Source organism: Psammomys obesus, unplaced genomic scaffold (assembly GCF_907164565.1).
Source record: "Psammomys obesus unplaced genomic scaffold, mPsaObe1.curated_primary_1811, whole genome shotgun sequence".
Taxonomy (NCBI): Eukaryota; Metazoa; Chordata; class Mammalia; order Rodentia; family Muridae; genus Psammomys; species Psammomys obesus.
The window spans coordinates 6,160,638-6,185,639 of record NW_026596463.1 but is presented as its reverse complement, the minus strand read 5'-3'; the positions used below and the strand labels follow the sequence as shown (position 1 = coordinate 6,185,639).

Below are 25,002 nucleotides of genomic sequence, written 5' to 3'. Positions count from 1 at the left end.
CTTTTATGTGAGTCATTCATACCTTTTTTTTTTTTTTTTTTTTTTTTTTTAAAAAAACTTATTTTCAGAGTGATTTATAGAAAATCTTAAGAAAATTAAGGGAAAAGTACATTTTGTGATGGGTTTTTTTTTTCTATATGCCATATATATTTTTGTTTTTGTCATGCAGACACTTTTTAGTTTTGTGTAGGTAAAATTGTCAAAACCTTTTTTCCTTTTGATGTCTAAGTCATTTAAAGATAATCAGTTTCCTTAATCCAGGAGATGAAAGTATCATTTTATAGCTTGTTATAGTAGGTTTTAGTTGTTTCAATGCTTCACCTGTTTGTTTGTTTGTTTGTTTGACAGGATTTCTTTGTGAAACAGCCCTGGCTCTCCTGGAACTGGCTCAGTGTGTAGACCAGGCTGGCCTTAAACTCACATAGATCCACCTGCCTCTGCCTCTGCCTCCCAAGTGCTGGGATTACCACTGCCTGGCCATATTTTTACATTTAAGCCTTTGAGTCATTAGAATATTTTTGTGTAAGGTATAGGTCTAACTTTCCTACTTGTGGGTGTATAGTCAGTAACCAAATACCCCAGCTTTCCTCATTTTTATAAAACTTTTATAGTTTGGGACAGGGTCTTGCTATGTAGCCTGTCCTGGAACTTACTGTGGAGAGCAGGCTGGCCTCAAACTCAAGAGACCCACCTGCCATTGCCTTCCAAGTGCTGTGATTAAGGTGTGCGCCATATTTTTAAATTATCTTAGTTCTCACACCTTCCCTCCCAGAGCCCCCAACACTCTCGTTCTGTATCCTTATTTTACTTCATAACTCACTGTTTGGCCCATATGTGCATGGGTGTGAGCCAAACAAAAAACTGACTTTTGGAGGCTAGAAAGAGTGCTGCAGAGGGCCCAGTTTGATCCCCAGCATCCACAAGATGGCTCACAACTGCCTAACCCAGTTCTAACTATGGTGCACCTAAAGTCATGCAGGCGTGCATATGTATGCATGAATTATTTTTTAAAAATGAAATCTCTGTATGCACACATAACACACACGTTAAAGTTTTATCTCTTCTATTGGTGTGCATATGGGTTCATGTACTAATATTATGCTGGTTTTTATTTTGTATTTTAAGATTTATAAATATGCTAATCTTTGATTTTTTTTTTTTTGAGCTTCTGCTCTTACTCCAGCAGTTGAAAGGTTTTAGTTGCAGATTTAACAGTGATTTAGTTTTCCATGTTTAAATTTCTTTTTCTGAGAATCAGAATGAGGTAATCACTCTGTAATGTACTTAATAATGGATATTAAAATTTTAGCTTGCCTCTTTTTTTTTTTCTCATGTGTATATATGTTTTCACCTGTATGTGGGTACGTATGTAGAGGCCTAAGGTTGGCCTCTGGCCGTCATGCCTACCTAGCATGTGTATGGGTTATGTACTTATGCAGCAGGTGCTCTAAGCACTTGTCTCCCAGCCTTTCGCTCTTCCATTATGCTGCCAGTTACCTTCCTATTAAATGGTAGAGCTCTTCCTTGCCTAGCATTGCTTTACCTTTTGTTGTTGTTGTTGTTGTTGTTGTTGTTACTGTTCTTTTTTAACCTTTGATAGGGATTGAGCCCCGGTCCTCATGCCAGTTAGTAAAGCAATGTACCAGGAACAAGTCCTCACTAGCAATATATAAACATTGTATTACATTTTAGCTTTATTATCTTCCTAGGTTTCTTCTGATCAACCATTGCAAACAGAAAACTGTGAAGATGGGCCAAAACGAGCACCTGAAGAGGAGGCGACCACAGTCTCAGAGCTTGTTTTCAGTGACATCTTCATTGAGGTGGACGAAGCAGAATGAAGCACTCTTCGGGGTTTCCTTCCTTCCTTCCTTTTCTTTCTAGTTTTGAAATAAGTTTGAAATGTCAAGAGTCCCTGATGTTAACAAAGCAGTGTTTAGAAAAGCACCACTGCCCATTTTTATTTAAGTCAATTTTGAATATATATTGAGCTCAATTTGAAGCTTTTATAATCAACGGCAAACATTTCATTCTGATTTACTCTGCATTTTGGAAATCCGAGCAATTACGACTGTTCTCTGTGCTGACAGACGTTACAGCATGTTTACACTTGACCAGCCCCGTGCTGGACACACCTGGACTGGGGGACTAGTGGACACACATTTGCATAAATCATAGTGCTAACATATTCAAGCCTGATTGTATTTAAGGTTTAGTGACCTTCTTTTGTAAAGGTGGCTTTGTTTTGTTTTTAGGGTGTTTTGTTTTTTGTTTTTTTTTTTTTTTCTTTTTTGAGGGTGATAAAGGTCTGTTCAGTTGCCTGTAATACGAAAGCAAATTGTGAAACTCCACTTTGGTATGGTAAAGTTAAAACTTTTCTATTATCAACTATTTGACTGGAAAAAAAATGTGTATTTTTCTAATTCTTGGTGGTGTAACATTAGTCCTAATTGAAGATCTAGTATTTAAACTTGCTATTTATAGAGCTGGCACATCAAAGAGATTATTTATTTTTAATTTTTTTTATTTAAAAGTATATTCCAATTTACTTGTTTCACGTATCAGATTTGGGTAAAGAAAGCATTAACAAATAATTTGTCTACTTTTCCTCTTTTGCTTTTAAAGCTATTTTAAAATGTCATAACTAAAAGTGTTAAGGTAGTGTCTGTATTTTTAATACTTTTCTCATACTTTAGTATATTGAATTTGTACTGTGAATTTTGCTTTTCTTATTTCTTCTATTATCTCAGGATTTTCATTGGAAGAAAAAAATTAACATAAGAGACAAAATGTCCTGTGAAACACACACACACGTGAGTCCTTTAAAAAGACAAAAGTTTAGTGAAAGATATTTTTCCTCCTAAATTCTGTTCACAGGATGTGATGGGGGCCTTTGGCCATAAAACATGATTCTGATGTTAAAGCAAAAAGTAAGACAGGAAGACTTAGCAAGGCCAGTGATGTCATTTATGAACTTAGGTATTCTTGATTTTGAGGCTTATGATTTATGTAAGAGTCTTATTTCTCTTAACAGTTTTTTGCTGGTTTAAATTAAACTCTTCAGAGAACAAATTTATTCAATTTTATTACCAAACCTCATAGACTGATACATTAGCTCAGTAGTTAGAAGTTTTTCCACAAAATATGTTTTGACCTGTAAACCGAGTAGTCCTCGTTACAGCTGCTCAGCGGATGCTGCATGGAGGAGGGAGGCTGGCTGGCTTTACCGGGACCCCGAGTGGCCATTGTTTTCTTTTCCCTGTTCCAGCCTGACCTGACGTCAGTGTGGGTGAGGGTGTTCTTCAGCCTGTGGCCCTGCAGCCTGGGATTGCAGGAGTTGCCGCCATGCCTGTTTCTGGGCTGTACTGGGGTAGAAGCCACAGTTTCCCACATGCTAGGCAAGCACCCGACCAAGTGAGCTTTCCTAGCCCTGGGCTTTGGGGGGTGATGTAGGGGCCTTTGAGACAGGGTTTCTCTGTGTACCCTGCTGTCCTGGACCCACTTTGTAGACGAGGCTGGACTCAACCTCACAGAGACCTGCCTGCCTCTGCCTCCCCAGTGCTGGGATCACAGGCTTGCACCACCACCCCATCTTACAGTGGTTCTTATCTGAAGGTGCTGATGTCTGCATGTGGGAGTTATTTGTAAAATGTGCCTAAGATTTAAAAGCTGTATTGAGTGTATTATGAAATGATCAGTACTTCAATTGGAAAAATATTTTTACATCTAGGAAATTTTTGTCTTTTTATATTGATAAAATGGTGACCACTTTTTATGTTTCTAAGCAAAAGAGGATAGAACTCAGTAGGTCTAGAGTGAGGCTAATTCATTGAATTTACTGTGCCCTTGCTTTTCATTCTGTGGCTTAGAGTAAAATTTATGGCTTAATGTCTTTGTTATAAATGAAGGTCTGTAAATTAGGTGGAAATTCTCAAAAGTATGAATTTATTTTGAGTGATTAATGTCATGAAATCATGGGGGCAATTTACATTGCTATTTCAATGCCATTTTGTAAACTTTTTAAATTTCATGTTATGTAAAGGTTTTTTTCTTATTGTCACTTGGGTTAGATCACCGAGACTAAACTATTATTTATCCCTGTATATTTATTTTTTTAACCTGTCTCTTGTTCGTCTGTAATAGATTTTATGGAAAAGATGTAATTTATTGTATAAAGACTACCAAGGCATTTGTTGTATAAAGAATCAAGTCAGTCAACACATTGTCCTGCTGTCACAGTCTCAGAACTGGTGTTGGAAAGAGAAACACAATCAGTGTGCTTAGCTTTAAGATGGGAAGAATTGTGATGGTGAAAGATGTTGCAAGCAGTGTTTGTAAGTCTTCAAGGAGGTACACTTAAAGGTCTTCGCATCCTGGCAGGGCCCAGTCGTGGTTGAAGTCTAATTGTTAATGGATGATTAAGGCAAGGCAAAGATAAAAATATTAATATCCACTGTTTACCACCATATTATTCGAAATGCAAGTGACCATGTAATACCACCTTGCTTGAAGTTTTTGACAAAAGAAGCAATATCTTGTCATTTGTAAATTTTCTTGTTCTAAAGAAAGCAGTTATGTTCTGTAGATAATAATTATGTAAATAAAAGTTATTTTATACCATTTTGTTTTGTCTTTTTCAAACAACAAAAGATAGTTATGTTTTGTTAACTGGTTTGTTTTCAATTGTCGTCTGTACTGCTTTATGAATATATGGTATTGCCAGGTGCAGTGGGTCAAGCCTGCAATCCCAGAACACACATGCAGAGGCAGGAGGTGTGTGAGTTCGGGGCAGGCGTGGGCCTCACAGTGAGCCACTTGCCTCCAAAAAAAAGTGAGAGAGTGAAAAAGAAAATGTGCATACTATAGGTGGATGAATTATTGATGCTTCTTATGTAGGTTTTTTTTTGTAAGAATAAATCACAGATTTTCCTGAATAAGTTTTTTTACTGCTTTAATTTAATTTTATATGTAATAACTCAAGATATTTTGCTCCTTCCTCCCCAATACACACACTTTATTTTCTCTATAAGAAAAAAATTTGGAAGCCTTACTCCCAGAGATAATAAAAAGCAGGATTTTTTGATCTATTTATTGACAATGATAAAAAGGTGTTTTTGCTGAGAGAATTAGCTGTGGAAGCTTTGCTGGTGTGGCCATTTCTTCAGATGCATAAGAGTTTCACCATGGATTTTGTTCTACTATCAAGGAGATATGTATATAGCTATGCCGTTTTGTCTGTTCACTTCACAGACATAGTAAATTCTTAGGATGCCATAGTCATTAACTATTATTCAATACCCCACTTATGAAAATTTAACTAGGTAATGCTACTTATGTGAGGGTCATGAGTTTGAGGTCAGCCTGGATCATAGCAACATCCTTTCTGTGCTGATTAGTAGTTTTGTTTTTGCTTTGTGTTTTCTGTTACTTATTTTTTTCAACTTGACACAAGCTGTAGTTGTTTTGGAATAGAGAACCTTAGCTGAGAAAATTCTTCCCAAAGATTGGCCAGTAGCAAGTCTATGGGGGCATCTTCTCTTCTTGATTAATTATTGCTGTAGGAGGACCCAGACTATTGAGTGTGTTGGCTCCCCTGGGTAGGTGGTCCTGAGTTACGTAAAAATGCAACCTGGTATGCAGTGTTTGTCCATGGCCTCTGCTTTAGTTCCTGCCTTGAGTTTCAGCTAACTTCCCTCAGTGATAGACTGTGATCAGGGAAGTTAACTAAAACACTGTCTGAAACCAAAATGAGGACGGGATTGCTCAGTGCTTAGAACTGCTCATGCAGAGAACTCTCTCTGGTGAACTCACAGCCACCGATAACTTCGGCGTTAGGGGACCTATGGCCTCTCTGGCCTCTGGGCCACTGCACTCATGTGCATACATTTGTACAGTCATTCGTGCATACACATAATTTAAAAGTAAATGTTAAAACCCTAATAGTTAATCCCAAGTATTCAGCCCTACCTACAAACATATATGTAACATTAAACAGCAATTTGCATTGTATGTTCTCACACATGTATACATTTAAATAATAAGCCATGAATTTGAGTGGAACAGTTCCTGCAAATCATACCAGCCTTTCTGGGATCCACTTGGCTCCTTCTGTGTCCTGCAGAAAAACACAAACATGCCCTCTTTCCCATATTAATACAGGGTCAGGGCCCTGCCATAGTCCAGTAATTGGATCTTTCCATTTTACTTGGGCATAATTATCTTTGGTATTAGGGTGCCACATTCGATCAGCCGCAAAACGGCCTTGTAAATCCACATTCAAAAAAATTTAAAGACAGCATGATTCAGATTTGGGGGTGTGACTCCCCTTTATTTTTTTGCATGCGCATGCTCCACAGTTCCTTGGACTCGAGGAATATATGGAACACATGTTTTATGACTTACTTTCATCTGTGCACAAAAAAAATGCTGAAAAGCCTGACTAATACATGCAGTACCATTATCAGTCTTTATAATGGAAGGAATACCAATTGTAGCAAAACATTTTAAGCAATGACTTATGACATGTTTGGTGGGTTCTCCTACTAAGGGAGTTGCCATGATAAATCCTGAAAAGGCATCGTTATGTGAACATTTTAGTTTTCCAAATTCTGGGATATGAGTAATGTCCATTTGTTTAGAATGGTTCCAACCCTAGGTTTTAAGTAAGTTAACTGTATGTTACAGATTTTAAACATACCCAATGACCAGTAATCTATAACCAAGACATATTGAACATGGTAAACTTACACATTCAAGACAGAACACATTGCTATTTGTTGAATCCAATTTCTTATGACCATGGAAGCTTTGTAGCTGAATTAACCATTAGCTTTCTTACTGGAAAAACTGAGAAGCTGTATACATTTAAATAATAAGCCATGAATTTGAGTGGGAGCTGGCTAGGGGTGGGAACTCATAAGAGGGGTAGGAGGGTCAAATGGTATATTTTTTTAATTAAATGAAGTAGTACCATTTTTCCCCCGTCAATTTTGTATAGTCCAGACCGGCTTCAAACTCACTATGTAGCCAGGGATAACCTTGAACCGGTAGTTTACCTCTTGAGTCCTGTAGTTGCTGGGAAATCATTTTCTGTGGCCCCAATGCCAGGGATAAATGTTTCAGTCAATTCAACTGCTTCAGTTTGGCTTCTTTCTTTTACATGGCTTATATGCTGTGTGAATGTTGTAAGATGTTTTCTTCTACATTGCAAGACCCTATTTGGGCTCAACTTGTAGCAAGGCAGACTAAATTTCATACTTTATATAGTAAACTCTGACTTGACTCCTATGCCCTCATTTCCTTTAGATTTTTAAAAAGCTTGTCATTTCTGGGGCTAGAGGGCTCAGTGGGTAGGAGCACTTGCTGCAGGCATATGAATACCTAAGTTTGGACCCAGCACCCACATAAAAGCTGGGATTACTGCCATGCCCCTGTTAAGTCCAGCGCTGTACAGGGCGGAAGGATCCCAGGCTGTCTAGCTGCAAACGTGAATCTAAGTTCAGTGAAAGACTTGGGCTCAAAGGAGTAAGGCAGAATGACATGACACCTGACATTTCTAGCCTCTGTGCACACATACATACACACGTATTTACATGTGTACACACAGGAAATGTCACGCCTTCAAAATATTTAATATAGTAGGCATATTTCATCTTTTTTCCTGTGTGTGTGTTACTTTTGATGGAGAGTAGCGTCTTTTGCATTCTAGACAAGCATTCTACAGCTTAACTATACCCCCAACCCAAGACTATTTTGTGGTGACGGTGTCTTTTTCAAAATTCATATTGAAACTTTTTTTCGTTCATCCAGTGTCTCCTTCTGGTGCCCAGACTGGCCTCTAACTTCATAGACTCAGAAGCCCCAGTGTCAACTCCCAGAAGGCGCCACCGACCAGGTGAACTTCCAGGGCGGGATTATTTAGAAGCACGATCTCTCAGAGGGAGGCTGAATCATGGGGACTCTGCTCTCACGAGGGGGACTTAGATGTCCGTATAGAGGAATAAGGACGGGTGTTTTCCCCCTTTCCACCCCTTCCGTTGTGTGGGAAGGCAGCATCTTGCAGGTGGAGACTTGGCCCTCAGGGGAGACCATACTTGCCAGCATGTTTGTCCTGGACATCACATTCTCCAGACAAGTTTCTGTTTGTATAAATTACTTAGTTTCAGACGACTTGTTGTTGATGATGTTTTTGAGACGGTGTTGTGAGGTCCTCCGCCTGCCTGTGCCTCTGGAATGCTGGGATCAGAGGTGTGGCTAGATGACAAGCGGCTAGTTTCAGACAGCAGCACGGATGGACTGAGTCGGAAGGATGCTAAGTTGCACGGCCTTCACATAAACCACCTTACACAGCCTTCTGTTAGATTCGGGGCGAAGGAGTCCGGTGCAGGAATGCTGACGTTCCTGCTGTTCGCTGTGAGGTTATAAATTGTGGAGTTTTTGCAGCTTGCTCCTATTCTGAGAGCGAGCTCTTCCTCGAGTGCTGATCTGCTGGTTCTGGAACCCTTTCCTCTTCCCTCTAACCGCTCCAGTACTTTGGCTAGATGGACTCTTCACGTTGTAAGCTACCGAAACGTTGACCCGTCTCCTATCAGCTGGCTAACCATGGTTTCCTACGGGCCAGGCTTCTTCCATGAAGCTGCCAATTAGTGAAGTCCACGGTCCCCAAGAGAGAAAGAGCGGCCCACCACGCCTGGTTTCTGTCTCAGTGGTGTTGTCTTCCTACCCGAGCTGGCTTTTCCTCGGCAGTCATCGGTGCTGTTCTCTCACAAACGTCTTTAAGTCTGGAACCAAGTTTCCTCCTAGGGCACAGCCAACGCTCTCTCGAGCTTGTCCTTCCTGATGTCCCTGACGCTTTTACTTTGCTCCTCTAAGCAAGCATGCTGTCGTGGCATGTAGTAAGTGTTCACTAAGTATGTGAGTGGGGAAAAAACAAACTAGCTAAGGCACTTCGTCCAGTGTTTTCAGTTTTTAGGGGTGTGTTGAAGGGCTGTTCCTGAAGACCCCAGGAACTGACGCCTATAATCCATCACATTCTTAATAAAGCTCAGATGTGCTGAAGCTTTTCAGTGAACGGGCCGGAGGCGTCCGCTCGCGCGCGACCGACAACATCTCAGCATAGGACACAGCGGCCGCGGGCCAGCAGCGGCTCCTGGGCTCGCGAGGGGACCGGGCCTCGCGGAGCTGCTCTTCTCTTCTCATTGGCCGTGTCGGGGGGCGTGGCGCGCGGTGCCGGCCAATGGGAGGCGGCCCGCGGTGGCACGTGCGCGGGGCTGGCCCGGGAGCCGGCGGACCAGGGCCGGGGCTGCAGGGCTCCGGGCTGCAAACCTGCCGGGAGAGGAAGCGCTGCACGGATCCCCCTCGCGCTATGTGGGGCGTGCTGAGGTCAGCCCTGCGGCCCCGCACTCGGGCCGCCGTCTCCCGGCAGCGCTCCTACCACGGGGACTCCGTGGCCCGCCTGGGCACCCAGCCCGACGCGGGCTCCTCCACCTACCAGGTAGGTTGAGCGAGCGTCCTGGCGGCCTGCTCGCCCTGCCGCCGCCTCCGAGTCGCCAGCGGCTGCAGGGTTGGCATGCTTGGGTCTCTGCTGGTCTTTCCTCTGCAGCCCCAGGCATCATTCTGGATCCTGTGAAGGTTTCAGAGAATCGTTCCAGTAAGATTGTATTTCACTTTTAGGACTGGCACCGGCCTTTTGTGTCATTGACATCAGTGGTTCTCAAGGCCCCACAAAGCATTGTCGCTTGGGCAGCTTGTATATTCCTGAGCCTGGTTTGCAGCCTCGGAGTTATTGAAGTTGGGGACCTCGTGTTTGCATGGCTAGTACATTTCTTAGGGGTCTGTGGCAGCCACCTTTTGGAACTACCTTAGCACTGTAGCGCTGGGTTGTGTTTTCACGCTTCCGTTAAATAGTTAACATTAAACACACATCGCATGATGTCTTTAAATAGCTTTTCTTGGAATTGGGGGTCTTCCCTAGGCCAAAGATGCAACTCCTAACTTGTGAAATGTTAGAGCTGGAAAGTTTCAATCTGTTCCATGGCTTCTGTCTATACAGATAACATTTGAATTGTTCGTAGAACCAGCAGTTATCTTTTCTAGAAAGAAGTTAACTAAGAAACGCTAAGGCGTTTGTGCAGTATTTTAAGTGTCTGGCATGGATGTATAGGAGTGGAATTCATTTTGGGCGCGCGGGGCTGGGGGGCGGGGGAGAGAGATGTTAATTAGGAGTCTCCTCTCCACTCTTCCGCTTGGTCCTCTTCCAAACTTCCTTCTACTTTCATGTCCTTATTTTATATACATACATATAATATATATATATATAATATATATATGTTTTTATGTAATCTAGATTCTGCATATGAGAGAAAAAAAATGTGTTTGTTTCCCTGACTCGAGTTGTTTTACCTCAAATGATCTTTAGTTTGAACCATTTTCTTGAACATAGCCATATCACCATTTTTAGGACTACCTCATTTTTTGACAGTTTCATACACAAAAACAGTGTATCTTCTTGTTTGTTTGTTTTGAGAGAAGGTTTTTCTGGGTAGCCCTGGCTGTCCCGGAACTGGCTTTGTAGATCAGCTCTGTAGACCAGGCTGGAACTGGTGCTACCACAACTGTGCTACCACACCCAGTTGCTGTATATTAATTTTATCCATTCCCGATGACTTGCTACAGTGTTGACTGATCTTGTGCAGGTCTTGTTCGGGTAGCCACAGCCAGTGAGTCCATGAGCGCAATGGCTGTGTTCGATCTGGCAGACAGCCTCCTCCCCACCCTCTGGCTCTTCCAGGCTTTCCACCCCCCTCTTACATGATGTTGCCTAAGCCTGTGTGTGGGGGTGTGATGTCGATGTCTCATTTAAGGCTGAGCACTTCACAGTCACTCACCCTCAGCACCTTGACAGTTGTGAGTCTTCGCATTACTGCTGTCCATAAAGAAGCTTCTCTAAGGTCGAGAGCAGTACTGGTAGTTGTGTGTAGACATAAATATGCCGAAGATAGTCTACAGTGTGTCCACTCAGCAGAACAATAGGCACCTGCCCTGGCCACGCCAAGGGTTTTTGACCAGGTTTACAGGACTGGGTCTGAACTCCATTTTGTGAAATAGACCTCAAACTCGAACCAGAATGTGGTTGTAACTGTTGGTTAGCACCTAACAGTCATGCCACTGTTGCAGATTGGTCTGGCAACGTGCAGGGCCCAGCACTGGGCAAGACTATTGATTGCTTTATCCCCCAGTGACCTGCACAATACTTCTGGTACTATGAAAACTAACCAATGGGTCAGTTCTAGCTGGATTTTTCTATGTCATGCAATCAAAAATATTGAACGTGGGTACATTAAACTTAGATATTAAACTGCAAATTGGGATTAGTGTTGTATAGTTTTAGCAGTCAAGAGGCTGGGAGCACCTCTCGAGGGTAGGAATTTGAGGTCAGCCAGGGCACCGTAATGCGACCCTGTTTCAGAATTAAGTGCCAAAGCTAGGAAGATGGCTCAGTGGCTAAAGGCACCTGCCACTGAGCCTGTTGATCTGAGTTTGATACCTGGGACTCAGATGGAAGGAGAAGACGCTCCCCTGAAAGCTGTCCTCCGACTTCCATGTGTGTGCCCTGACAAGCATGAGCCCCCTTGCCCCCTTAAGCCACATTTAGATTTCATTTTGTAATCCAACCTTAAAATAAATTAAGTGGAGAAGTGGCATCATTCTGCGGACATGGAGAGAAGAGGCCAGATTGAAGTACTGGGTGTTTTCTTAACAACTGCAAATCCCAGCCATTGGATTTTACCAGTGAAGACTTGGGAACCAGATATTTGTGTGAAAACCTACTGGCCCTGAGAAGCAGAAAAAGTATGAAGCTATCCTCCCTTCTCAGCCGCCATCCCAGAAGGAAAAAGCCAAAAGCCCCTTCTCTGTCTCCACACCGTCTTAAATACCCTTCCCTCAAAGCCCTTTCTTTCTGTTTACTCCCTGTCCACTGATTACTTGCTTCACCTCTTGACCTAGGGTTAATTTTATTTAATCCAGTTTACAGAAATCTCTTGGGTTAAAAGTGTGTGTTGGGGCTGAGCTATACCAAACAAGGAACAAGTTTTTACAGTTCGCAATCTTGAGGTTCACAATGAGATCGAATATCCTGAAACACTGGTGGGAAGAATTGAGTTTTCAGGTAATGAAGGGTCAAAGTTATGTAGGACTTGGGGACTGATGTTGGAACGGAAGGACAGGAAAAGAGCCATGGAGGTCGTTGGAGCTTCTTACTCGAGGAAGGATACTGAGGTGAATGATAGAGCTCTTGAAACAAGTCTAAGACTGAGTTTGGTGGGTGAGAGAGACGGTATTTGATAATGTGTTTGTTTGAATCATCTGTTAGGATGTGCTTTGTGACAAATAGTGGTCATTCACAACAGCAAATGCTTTTTTTTCCCATCATCTGTTGATGACTTTGGGTCAGCTGGTATGACTTATCAAAGGGCAAAACTATGGCAGTATATATATATATATATATATATATATATAATTTTTTTTTTCTTCAAGACAGGGTTTCTCTGTGTAGCACTGGCTGTCTTGGACTCACTTTGTAGACCGGGCTGGCCTTGAACTCACATGCCTCTGTCTCCCTGAGTCCTGGGATTATAGGCGTATGCCACCATGCCAGGCATAGTTTAAATATCTTAGTTGACTTGATTTACTTGTGATTCTTGAATCAGAGCATTTCAATTTTTTTTGCCTACTTTTGCACAGACTATTTTTCCTTCCTTTTCAGTTCTAACTTCTGTGTCCTTAGGTATAAAATGAGTCATGGAAAGAGTGAATTGAGATACTTTAGCGTTTCATTTTTTATTTTATGTGCACACGCGTTTGCCTGCATGCAGTTATATGCACTGTGTGTGTGCTTGCTGTCTGTGGAAGCCAGAAGAGGGCATTAGGTCCCCTGGAACTGGAATTATAGTTGTGAGCCTCTGTTGCTTGGTTTTTGAGAATGCAACCAATGTTCCCTCGAGAGCAGCAAGTGTTCTTGACTACTGAGCCATCTCTCTAGCTCCCCCCTCCCCTTTTTTTTTAACATAGCATCTCATAATATGTCTATACTTGAGCTCCAGCTTTCGTTTCTCTGGCTTCAGCCTCCCGAGTTCTGAGGTTATAGGCATGTGTCATCACATATTTTAAATGTTATCTGTTTTGTCCTGTAACTAACTTTTGTGATTCTGAACTCCGAGGCTTATGCAGTCCCCCTGCCTCAGTTAGCCCCCTGAGCTGGACAGGCCTAGCCGGTCACACCCGGCATAACAATGCATTTTGAATTGACACAAATTTGACTGATGTGCATACAGCAACTCTAATGCTTTTCTTCTTATTTTTAAAATTTTTTGTTTTATTTTTAAATTGTGTCGGGGGGGGGGGGGCGTGTCCAGAAAAGGGCACTGGATGCCCTGGAACTGGAGTGTGATGTACCATGTGGGTGCTGGGACTTGAACTTCTGCCCTCTGCAAGAGCAGCCAATGCTCTTAAATGCTGAGCTAGCGCTGCAGCCTCTCGTCTTCAGTTTTGAAGAACAGTGTTCCTGGGTATAGGATTCTCTGACAGATTTATTAAACCTCCTTCTTCCCCCTCCATCTCTTCCCATGCCCTTACCTCCAACTCCCTCTCAATTTCATGACTTCCTTTAAATTTACACATACACACACACACACACACACACACACACACACACACACACACATAGCCTCTTGAGTCTGTTTTAGGATTGTGTTGCTTGTAGGATTGAAGAACCTCTCAGGGGTTCATCTCTAGAGAAGATCGACTCTCCCTCTCATGCGTCAGTAATTGCCTGAGTAAACCCTTGTGTGGTGTCCCCCATTCATGTTTGTGTCCGCTGGTGTTATCATTGTGTAGATCTTGTTTAGGGGACTCTCTTGTTGAGTTTTTGTGGGCACAGCTTCTAAGTCATGTATAGAAGACAGTGTCTTTGCTGCAGACATGGTCCTCTGACGCTCTCTGCCCATCCTGCTAGCCTATCCTTTTGTAGGTTTTTTTTTTTTTTTTTGAGACAGCGTTTTTCTGTGTAGCCTCGACTGTGCTGTAGACCAGGCTCTGGCCTCGAACTCAAAGAGATGCGCCTGCCTCTGCCTCCTGAGTGCGGGGACTAAAGGTGTGCGCCACCACTGCCTGGCTCCTTTGTAATTTTGATGTCTGTAGTGTCCATATGTCCCCGATTCTCTTTAAGTCTCTCTCTCTGTTTTTCTTTGTCTCCTGAGGCATTTTACAAATAGTTCTTTTAAACTGTTTGTCTGAGTGATCACGATGTAAAATGAGTGCATTTATTTTTTTTTAAAAAGCCAAGAAAAAAAAAAGCGTTTGTTTGATGGTTGCATTTCCTCGGGGCACTTCTGCCACATTATTTCCCTTGTGGGCTGTGCTCTGGCCTCTTTGGACACTTTGTTGCTTTTATTGTTGACAGCTGAACATTTGAAAGCATAGCCGTCTCTGTCTTTTCAGACTTTCCTGACTCCCTAAGTCTTTGGTCTTTGGTCATTCTTTGGAATGAACTTAAGTCTTTTCTTAGGATGCATCTTACCTGGGCTTGAATGCAACTTTTCAGCTCCCCTGGATTCTAAGACATTCCTTAAATGTCTTCATATCCCCAAGAATTGTCCCATCCAGATGGGCTCTGGGTCTTTGTCTCCTCTTCTCTCCTCTCCTCATTAAACCCAGGGTTTCAGGTATGTTAGTAGGGTTCCCTACCTTTGATTTATGGCCTAGTCTCTCCCTGTTGCATTTTTGGGAAGAGCTGGTTTCTTTGTATCTGTTTAGGTTAGGCAAAACAAAGGCCAGCCATTCATGCAGTCTCTAGCCAGACTATGACTTATAAAGAAAGTCTGCTTTGAAATAAATTATATATATAGGTTAGGGTTAGGGTTAGGGTCATAAATTATAATTTATAATTATATATTATATAATATATTATATCATATACTGTATATAATATATATAAATATATATAATATATATAATTTTTGTTTTATTTGTATTAGTGCTAGAGAAGGCCAGGAGGGGAGTTGGTCTGGAGTTACAGACCATTGTGATCTGCCATGTGGGTGCTAGGAACTGAACTCAGGTCTTCTGGAAGTACAGCCATTGCTCTTAACTCCTGAACCATTTCTCTAGCTTAGAAGGTCTGTTTTTCCTCCAGGGTGGGAACGGGAACTGAGAATCCAAAGGACACTGTCTCCTTCAACCCCACACTGTGCTGTATTTGGGCAGGGGCGAAAGTGAGCAGAGGCTTCCTGAGGCTTCCTACTCTTGAGTGGCCTTATTTTATTTTATTATTTTATTTTGAATCACTGTCTTTTCAGACCCGCCACCGTCCTTTTTCAGCCCTGTGTGCCCTATGCCATGGTTTAGCTAGTTTTCTTTCTTTCTCTCTTTAAGCTATTTTTTCCTCTCCTCTGGTGTATGTGTTATAAGTAGAAGAATGAGAGCTTGGGGCTCCTAGACCACTGTCTTGCTGACATCAGGTGCAAACTGCTGATTGATTTATTTGTTCTTCTGTGTGTGTGTGTGTGTGTGTGTGTGTGTGTGTGTGTGTGTGTGATGTGTGTGCGGGTCAGAGGACAGTTTGTGGCATTAGTTGTCTCCATTCACCTTTAGGTGGATCCCAGGGTCAGCCCTCAGGTAGCCCCACCCCTTTAGCTGCTGGGCCCACTCATCAGCCCTCAACTGCTGTTTCTGAAGGGAGAGCGAGCCTTGGGGCTACTTCTTTCTCTAAGGTTTGCTTGTCTGGTCTAGCGTGTGCTGGTAATTAACAGGGCAGGGAAGCCCCTGAGATGTGGAGACAACAGTGGAGCCTAGTATGTCATCTGTGCTCAAACTGACAGAGCATATTTCCATGGGGAACACTGGAGGGAAGTTTGCAAAAATGGTAGCAGCTGCCCTGACAGTGCTGGGAAGAGGCGGTGTCAGAACAGCGTCTGGAATATCTATGCCCTCGGGAACTGTTAACTCTGCTTCCGCAGGAGGCCTGTGCACCACTGCCAGGGCCACAGCTATATGGTGATCCCCAAGAACTTCTGGCACCTTCAGGCACACAGGATCAAGAACAGGCCGGAAGCTACTCCTGTTGGACATGCGTCCTAGCAGTGGGAAGGACAGCACACGTCGACCTCACCAAAGCGGCTGTGAACTCGGCAAGAATGAGATGGACTGTGTGATCATTGCTTTGCAGCATCCACTCCAGTATAAGGCTCCACACTGGTTCTTAGAGGACACAAAGGATGGAATGTGTGCCCAAGCTCTGACCAGTGGTCTGGACGCCTGCAGCAGCTGAGGGAGGGTCAGGCCTGTACAGAGCTGAGCCCAGAGATGAAGGCTGCCTAGAAAATTCCTCATGCTTGGGCTCCTTTTCTAGGTCAGCTGTAGCTACTGCCGATGTGAACCAACCCAACAGGGAGGCCCAGATAACGCACAGTGGAACCTGGATTCCTCCAGGATTCAACATGGCTGCTCAAACACTGTGTTGTCTTGAGTTCCAAAGTAGAAGAAGGATAAACAGACAAGGCAGCAGCCTCACATGGAACTCTAACTACGTGTGTGTGTGTGTGTGTGTGTGTGTGTGTGTGTGTGTATGCCCACACACTCCAGATACACTTGGACGCCAGAGGTCAACTTTGGGTATCCTTCTTCAATATTCCTTAGTGTCTGTGGACTCCCGCATCTAAATGACCTAAAAGTCCCGAAGCTTGCTAGTTAAGCTTGGCTAGCTGGTCCGCGAGCCCACAGTTTCTATATTCATATATGTTCATTAATATGGGGATAAGTGTGTGTAGAACCCAGGAAACAAAACTAGAAAGGGACCCATGAGAGGGGAGGGAAAAGAGTTTCTTCAAGGTGTATGGGGGGGGGTAGTTTAGCACATATGACAAGAGAGAGGGAGGGAAAGGTTTACAGAGGAGGAAGGCAAGAAGAGGTTGGAGAGAAGGTCAGCCCAAATGAGGTATGAAAAAGCCTTAGGGAGAGTGTTTCTTCAGTGGCATAGCCTGGTAAAGGGCCCATGCTCTGTCAATGAACCCTTAATTTGTGTGGCAAGCAGCAAACCCCCAAACTATGAAAGGACAAGAGGGCTAGCAGGGGAGAAGAAGGGCATCCAGTAGAGGGGGTAGTGGAGAGACCAGCAGCTGGATGAGGTAGGCGTGAGCGTGATCAAAATACATGGATGTGTATGAGGAAAGCAATTATTATGTGTAATTAACGTCTGGGGACCGGCAAGATGGCTCGGTGAAGAAAGGCACTGACTGCACAAGCCTGAGGCCTGCATTTGATCCCACATAAAGACAGGAGAGAACTGACCCTGACTCTGAATGTATGCCATGCCATGCCCTCTGCCCCCAGTAATAAGAGGTTAAAAGAATATATATTTGTTACACAAAAATAAATAAATAGGAATCTTAGGCTGTGCGTGGAGGTGAATGCTTCTGATCCCATCACTTCGGGAAGTGGAGTCAAGAGATCAGGAGTTCCAGATCATCACTAACTTTCATTGACTATTTGATGAGTTTGGGGATAGTCTGGAATCTCTAAAAGGGAGACAGTAGAGGCCTGCCAAGGGAGGTTGCATAATATCCCTGTGCCATGGCCTCGGGTGTCTGCTCCCTGCCCCATTTTGTCACACAGAGCTGCCCTGAGTTCTCACTGCATTCACGTCTTCTACTACCGGCTCTTCAGAAGACCTTGGCAGAGAACAGTTTTCCTTATTTTTTTTCAAACTTAGCTTTTGTTTTGTTTTGTTTTTTTCCAGGCAAGTTTTTATGATGTAGCCCAGGCTGGCCTTGAATTCCCTATCTTGGCTCAGCATTCCCTACTGGCCACATGCACTATGCTTGGCCCCTTTCCCTGTTTCCTAACAAGAGGCTGGCTTAGCTAGGGTAAAAATCTAGAGCCTTGGTTCTCAACCTTCCTAATGCTATGACCCTTCAATACAGTTCCTCATGTGGTAGTGACCCCCAACCATAAAAGTATTTCCATTGCTACTTCCTAGCTGTAATTTTGCTACTGTTATGAATTGTAAGGCAAACAATCTGTGTTTTCCAGTGGTCTTAAGTGAACCCTGTGCAAGGATCAGTCTGCCTCCACAGGGGTGGCGACCCACAGGTTGAGACCGCTAGTCTGGAGGCCAGCTAGCTTGGGTTTGGGTTGACTCTGCTGTAGATTGGGCAGCATGTTGGTGCAGAGATTGTACCTTGGGTCTGGGGCACTGTGACAGAGGGCACTTGGCTTTCCTGTATGTGTGTAAGCTCTTCTTATCACCTCTGCACTTTGCTGTCTGTGGTTTGCCAAAGGAGTAAGAGACCAGGAGTTATAACACAGGGGTGTGTTGGGGGGATAGGCATGGATATATGGGGAGCAGGGTGGTCAGCTAAATCTCTATTTGATGGGTCAAACACTTAAAAACAACAAAAAACCACCAACCCCAAAGGTACATGAGAATCCATTTCACTGACCTCCCGATCTCTGCAGGAAGAAAAGCAAGTTTAAGGACACCATGAGGTCATGTTAGTGGAAACATCTCCAAGCAGAGCATTTGAGATGATGGGAGGAAGAGATTAAGGAAAGCATTGAGTGATTGGGGCCACAGAGATCTTACTGTGTGAGATCCTGTTTAAATCAATGTCATTGTAAAACCAAATCTGGCAGAGGGGAAATGCCATCACTAACTGGATATTTGATTAAATTCACAGATGAGTGGTGTGTCATTATAGTTCTTATTTTTGGGAGTGTGGAAATTTCAGGTGAAACATCAGGTCTAGGATTTTCTGCATAATAACTGAGAGCACAGCTGTAATCCCAGCACCCTGGAAGCCGAGGCAGGAGAATCATGTGGCTAGCCTGGGCTAAAGGGCGAGAACTTGCCTCAAATTTTTCTTTAAAAAAGGGGATAGATTCAGTAAATACTTCGTAATGATGTCTGCTGACTTCTTTTGGAATGTAGTAGCAATGTGAAAAATGAGCTGTTTGATCTTCCAGAAGCCAGCACAGAATTTGTTACTTGTAGTAGGTTTTTCAAGATAATTAAAATGCAGAATTTGAAAACAAAAATACAAATTAAAAAAGAAAGAAGCAACTCTGTCCGTTTGGGGGCTACTCTGGTCTTTTCTGTTGTCAGAAGACCTCCATCAAAGTTAAGTTAGCGACAGTGCAGATAAACTGCAGGGGCCGGGAAACTACCCTCGGGACTCTGACTGTGCGATCTGCGCAGACACACCCCTTCTTTTGCTCCTCTGGTACTGTTGGCTGAGCAGACTGGACGGGAATGTGTCCTCGTCCTCCACCGTCCACTGATGCTTCCTCTGCAGTTTGTACCACCTGCTCTTTCCTGTTGCCCGAAACCATTGAGTGAAAAATTACAGGAAGAAACATCTCCTAAGTTTAAAAGTAACCGTATGTCCAGCCGTATGTCCAAACGCAGTCAAGTTGACGACCAAGAATTGCCTTCATGGCCCCACATCCGCCAACAAATCGGCAGCACTAATCAGAATCAGTGAATTATATAAAATAAAATTAAAAAGGGACCGTAAATGCAGGTGGCATGACTGCTCAAAATAAGTTGTATAATATATGATATTCTCAAAGAGTAAATGAAATGCTAAATTTAAAAAGTAAAAAAAAAAAAAAAAACCTTGTATGTCACATGGTTATAATTGTTCCACTTTATTGCTCTTATTGTCTTACTGTAGTACTAACTTAAAAGATCAAATTTCTTCGCAGGCACGAGTGTGTAGGGGAATATTCAGCACTGTCTGGGTCTCTGTGGAAGGTCTCGGGACACAGCCCCTGAGGGGGAGGGCCCACTGCTATGGATGTGCTTCCTGCAGAAACAATGTTGCATATGGCGGTGGCTGGGAAAACCTGTTTTTCTTTATCTCTGTCAACTTTAATATATATATTTATTTTTCTTTCTTACTGTCCCGTTTTTGGTGTGTGTGTTGTGGGGGGAGAAGAGGCCATAGCGCCGTTGGCAGTCAGAGGACACCCTGTGGAATCTGCTCTTTTCTCCTCTAGGTACGTCCTGGGGATTGAACTTGGTTGTCAGCACGTGCTTTACTCACGGAGCCATCTCGCCCGTCAGCCCTCAGTTTCAGAGGGATAGAGGACTGTTGTGCGTGTGCCCCACAGTGTGCGGGTTTTAGTCAGCAGTGGGGTTCCTTCTGTCGAACGTGGGGATATGGTCAACCCTTGCCTTGGAAGCACAGTGCCTGTCTTTTCCAGCAGTGTATCTTTTCAGGCGTCTTTCAACCTTGGCTGTTTGAAGGTGAAAAGGCACAAGGGTCAGCAGTGCAGGTGCAGGCCTCTCTACAACTTCTTCAAATTCAGAGTGAGTGCTCGGATCGCAGAAATCGCTCTTGATAGTGGCAGAGAGGGAAAGCGGGATTTCAGACACTGGGTTATTGAAGAGGCCTTACCACCTCAGTGACGCCCTTTTCCAACTTTCCTTCTCTTCAGTTACCGCTTGAAATTGACACAGAAATCACTGTTGATAGGGTGCTATGTGGCGTTTCAATCCTTGTGTATACTGCAAGGTGTTCTATCAGAGTAGCTATCTATCTCACTAACATTTATGTTGTTTTGGTTTGCCTGTTTGTAACAACGTGTTGGTATGTAGCCCAGGCTGGCCTTGATCTGGCTATCCTGCTTTTGCTTCTGGAATGCTGGGATTATATGTGTGTACCATCATACATCAGCCAAATATTTATAAATTTTGTGTGATAAAAGATACTAAATTACATCTTCTAGCTTTTTTGAAATATGCATCACAGTATTTTTTTTATCTGTCATCACCTTGCTGTGCAGCAGAACTCGGAACTATTTCTGTCATCTAATTATAAATGACTATTGACATACCTTTCCCTATTCCGCTCTCTTCTCTTAAGAAAGAAACCTTAAAATTAAGGTGCAGGGTTGTTTTGTTTTGTTTTGTTTTGTTTTTTAATATTTAAGCATTAATTAGGTGGTTTTAACCCTGGAGTAAGCATAGAAATGAACGATACTGGTCCATGTGGGCCAACAAGTCGGTTCAGCGTATAAAGGTGCCCCGCCAATCTTCACCACCTGATGATGGAGAGACACTAGCAGCATGTTGAGTAGTGAACAGGAGCCGTGCCGGGTCACGTGGGAGCAGAGGTCGGGCTGTTGCATCCGTCCCTGAGCTACACTGTGAAGGATGCAGCCTGAGGTCATGAGGAGGGCTTTTGGGGACTAAGACTCAGTAATGGGTATGGGGTGTAGAGACTGCCTTTGGCTGCGTCTCCTGGAGTCCCTGTCTAGTCTATGCACATGAGGCTCGTTCTGTTCCTATGCCAGGGCTCTCTCAGATGACAGAGCAGTCCAGAACAGTTCCGGGCAGTTCCACACACAGCCTTTGTTTTTAGATGGTTCCACGGAGCTTCTGAAAGGCAGCTGTGTGTACCTTCATGCATTTTAGGTGACACTGTTCTAATGCCACCTCTTGGCGACTGGCAGGACAGACATGCTCTGGGGATTCGCTTCCTTTCGGGGCAGCAACTTCCACCTTGTGTCCTGGGCTTCATAATAGCTGGGCTTCTGCCTAGGTTTCCCTGCCTCATGTTACTACCCGCTGGTACTAGACAGTCTAGAAGAGTCTTGTGAGAAAGAGGGGTTTGCCATGTACTAACTGTTGGATTGCAAACCCGGGAACACTAACCCTGTTAATATACTGGCAATTCCACTGGCCTGCTCTCAGGGACCTAGCAACTGCTTATGTCATCACCTGTCTCCTGCGGGTGTGTCAGCTGTGTGCTGTGGATAAAATGACCTTAAAAAGACCCACCAGCCACCCTACACATCTGTGTGTGTGTGTGTGTGTGTGTGTGTGTGCATTTCTTCTTTCTGTGCCTGCATGTTCTCTCTTTTTCTCTGCTCCCCATCTCTGTCTTTCTATCTGTATGATTTCCCTGACTTCATTCTCTGAGACCAGCGAACCCTCCCGAGATCTCCCAATAAGCCCAATTTTATAGTTTTAATTCGGCTTGAATCATCAGTGGAGAAGACCTATGACTAATCTCCTTTCTCTTGGTTGCCTTCATGAGTCAAACCTCAGAATTCTGATTATTGTCAGTGTTTCTCCCATTTGAGTTGCAGGTTAGGGTCACCCAAGCAACTTCAAAGCTCTGAACACTCAGGCTAAGCCTGCAACCCTTGACAGACCAGGCGTCAGTGTTCAGTCTCCGTATCTGCCTCTGCCTCGCTCTGTTTCTCTCTCTCTCTCTCTGTCTCTTTCTCTCTCTCCCTCCCATCCATTCATCAATTTTCTAGAAGCTTTCTAATAAGCCCATGGTAGGAATCAGGTGGGGAGACAGTGTTCCAGACAGCTTCTTCAGGCAAGTTCCCAGCAGGCCCGTAGGGGGAGCAGGGCATGGGATGAAAAGGGAGGTGGTGAGCAGGGCGGTTGGAGAGAAGGCCAGGCTTGCGTCCTGCCTGCTGTAAAGCTGGGAAGCCAGCTAGCATTCTAGCAGTTATAGAGGGCTAACTAGAGAGGGTGATTACATCACAGGAAGCAAGATGCCTTAGGGGGACGAACTGAAGCTGTGAAAATAATTAGCTTCATAAATATTGTCCTAAAGTAATATGTTTAGTGAACACAATTTTAAAATGCAAGAGGGTGAAAAATGTTATCCCCTTACCCTGGTCTGAGCCACCCAGAAGATAACTAAGCTGCACAAGCATATAGTTATGTTCTATATAGTTAGTTAGTTGGTTAGTTAGTTAGTTAGTTAGTTAGTTAGTTAGTTAGTTAGAGACAGGGTTTCTCTGTGTAGCCTTGGCTGTTCTGGACTCACTTTGAAAACCAGGTTGGATTTGAACTTACAGAGATCCCCTGCCTCATGCCTCCCTCACAGGTGTGTACCACTAAGAATGGCTTACTTATATTCTTATCATTTTTTTTTCTGAGACAGGATCTCATATATCTTAGACTGCTTTCAAACTGACTGTGTAGTTGAGGATGACCTTAAACTCTAGATTCTCCTCCCAAATATTTTTTTTAATGTAAGACATAGCACACCCTTCCCTCATGCTTCACCTGCCTCCTCCCAGTTTCTTCTTCCGTCCACCCTCCTCCTCATTGGATTTTAAGTATCCTTATCAACAACTGAATATTTTGCATTGGTTAGAATCTCAGGATAGTGACTGATGACGATATGGGACAAAATAGATGGTCAACAAAACAGACAGACAGCTTCTGATCCTTAAACAGAGAGGTTATGGTGATACCTAACTTGCATTTGGGTGGTAAATGCTGGAGGGTCAAGTTCAAGGTCATTCTCAGCTACATAATGAGTTTAGGCCAGCCTGCCCTAAGTGAGATCCTGTCCAAAACAAAAACAAACAAAACCAACCAACAAAACAAACAAACAGAGAACACCTTCCCACCCGTGGGGGTGGGAGTGAGGGTGAGTCAGGCATTGGGTGCTGTGTGCCTTTAATCATCGCACTTTGGAGACAGAGGCAGGCTCACGGAGATGGCAGGGCTGGTAGTTTTCTTTTCTTTTTTGCAGTATGAGGTTGCCCCCAGGGCTTCACCTGTGGTAGGCTAGTTCTCCACCTCTGGCCACATTCTCAGCCTTTTATTTTCTTTGAGATAGGGTTTTTCTGTGTAGCCTGGGCTATCCTGGAACTTGATCTGTAGACCAGGCTGGCCTTGAATTTAGAGATCCACCTGACTCTGCCTTCTAAGTGCTGGGATTAAAGGTGTTCATCCCCCAGGATATTTATTCTTTTTATGTGTATGCATATATGCCTGAATAAATTTATGTGCCCTGTGCTCGTAGGAGCCCACTGAGGCCAGAAGAAGGTGTCAGGTCTCCTGGAGTTACAGGTTGTTGTGAGCTGCTCCATGGATGCTGGGGACCAACCCTGAGTCCTCTACAAGAGCTTTGTGTTCTAAACAGGGGCGCCATCTCCCCAGTCCCTAGATGTGTTTGTTGACTGTAACTTTGGTTAAAGGATGACTCTGTAACAGTCTCCATCCCTCTGTGCTTCTGTTTCAGGAGAACTATGAGCAGATGAAAGCTCTAGTGCGTCAACTTCATGAACGGGCCCAGCATGTAAGACTAGGTAAGCACCATGTCTGCCTGTCTATCTGTTTTACAGCTTGATATGTACTCCAGGCTGGTCTTGGACTCATGGTCCTCTTACTTCAATCTCCCAAACCCTGTGATTACAGTCATGGACTACTACTCCGAGCTATAAAGTAAGAGTCTTAGTATATTACAGGTATCTACTTTAGAAAGCAATCTGCATTTTATGGCAGTCATTAGATAAACATATTTTCCCCAGTATCCTCACAGGTGGAATCTGGTTTACCCATAAGCTGTGCTCTGAGAGTCTTGTTGCAATCTTAGGCATTACTATGTCTGGAAGACAGCAAACTATTAAAAACATCATGTGTATTTGTTTCCTTAAGGGGTTATTTAGGTAACTGACCAGTGGCGGGTGAACAGGGAGGTCACCGGAAGTCGCCTATTCCTTATTAGGGAAGAAAGAGATACAACATTGGTCCCAGAAAATGTTTTGAGGGATGTGCCAGAGGTTAGTTTTACTACTAATCACTTTAGTTAAATTGTTTCTTTATTTTCGAGACCATGTATCTTTTGGTTTTTCCGGACAGGATTTGTCTGTATAGCCCTGGCTGTCCTGGAATTCACTCTGTAGACCAGGCTGGCCTTGTACTCAGACATCAACCTGCCTCCGCCTCCCAAGTACTGGGATAAAGTTGTGCACCACTACTGCCTGGTGGGACTAGGTGTCGTATAGACCAGACTGAACTTGAATTCTCTACATAGTCAAGTCTATATAAAAAGTTATATTTTAGACTCTTGTTGCTGAGAATAAATGATATCAGACTAATAATGTTTACTATTAGCCCTATAATTGTCGAGGTGGTATTATCTAACCCGTTATCATAATCAGTAAGACACAGATACCTGTTAG

At 43.6% G+C, this 25,002-nt stretch overlaps 2 protein-coding genes across 4 annotated transcripts in view; both read left to right on the top strand.

Moving 5' to 3' along the window:
• Window positions 1-4,620, top strand: part of Bdp1 (B double prime 1, subunit of RNA polymerase III transcription initiation factor IIIB) — a 100,457-nt gene extending 95,837 nt beyond the window's left edge. For all 3 annotated transcript variants that reach the window (XM_055598368.1, XM_055598369.1, XM_055598367.1), the window contains exon 39: window positions 1,710-4,620. In XM_055598368.1, coding sequence (XP_055454343.1) covers window positions 1,710-1,841 — 132 coding nt within the window. In that variant the 3' untranslated portion in view covers window positions 1,842-4,620. The remainder of the gene's footprint in view (window positions 1-1,709) is intronic.
• Window positions 4,621-9,255: 4,635 nt separating this feature from the next.
• Mccc2 (methylcrotonyl-CoA carboxylase subunit 2) overlaps window positions 9,256-25,002 on the top strand; it is a 63,834-nt gene continuing 48,087 nt past the window's right edge. Inside the window, exons 1-2 of the mRNA XM_055598396.1 lie at window positions 9,256-9,493; window positions 24,060-24,126. Of these exons, the coding sequence (XP_055454371.1) occupies window positions 9,365-9,493; window positions 24,060-24,126 (196 nt within the window). The 5' untranslated portion in view covers window positions 9,256-9,364. The remainder of the gene's footprint in view (window positions 9,494-24,059; window positions 24,127-25,002) is intronic.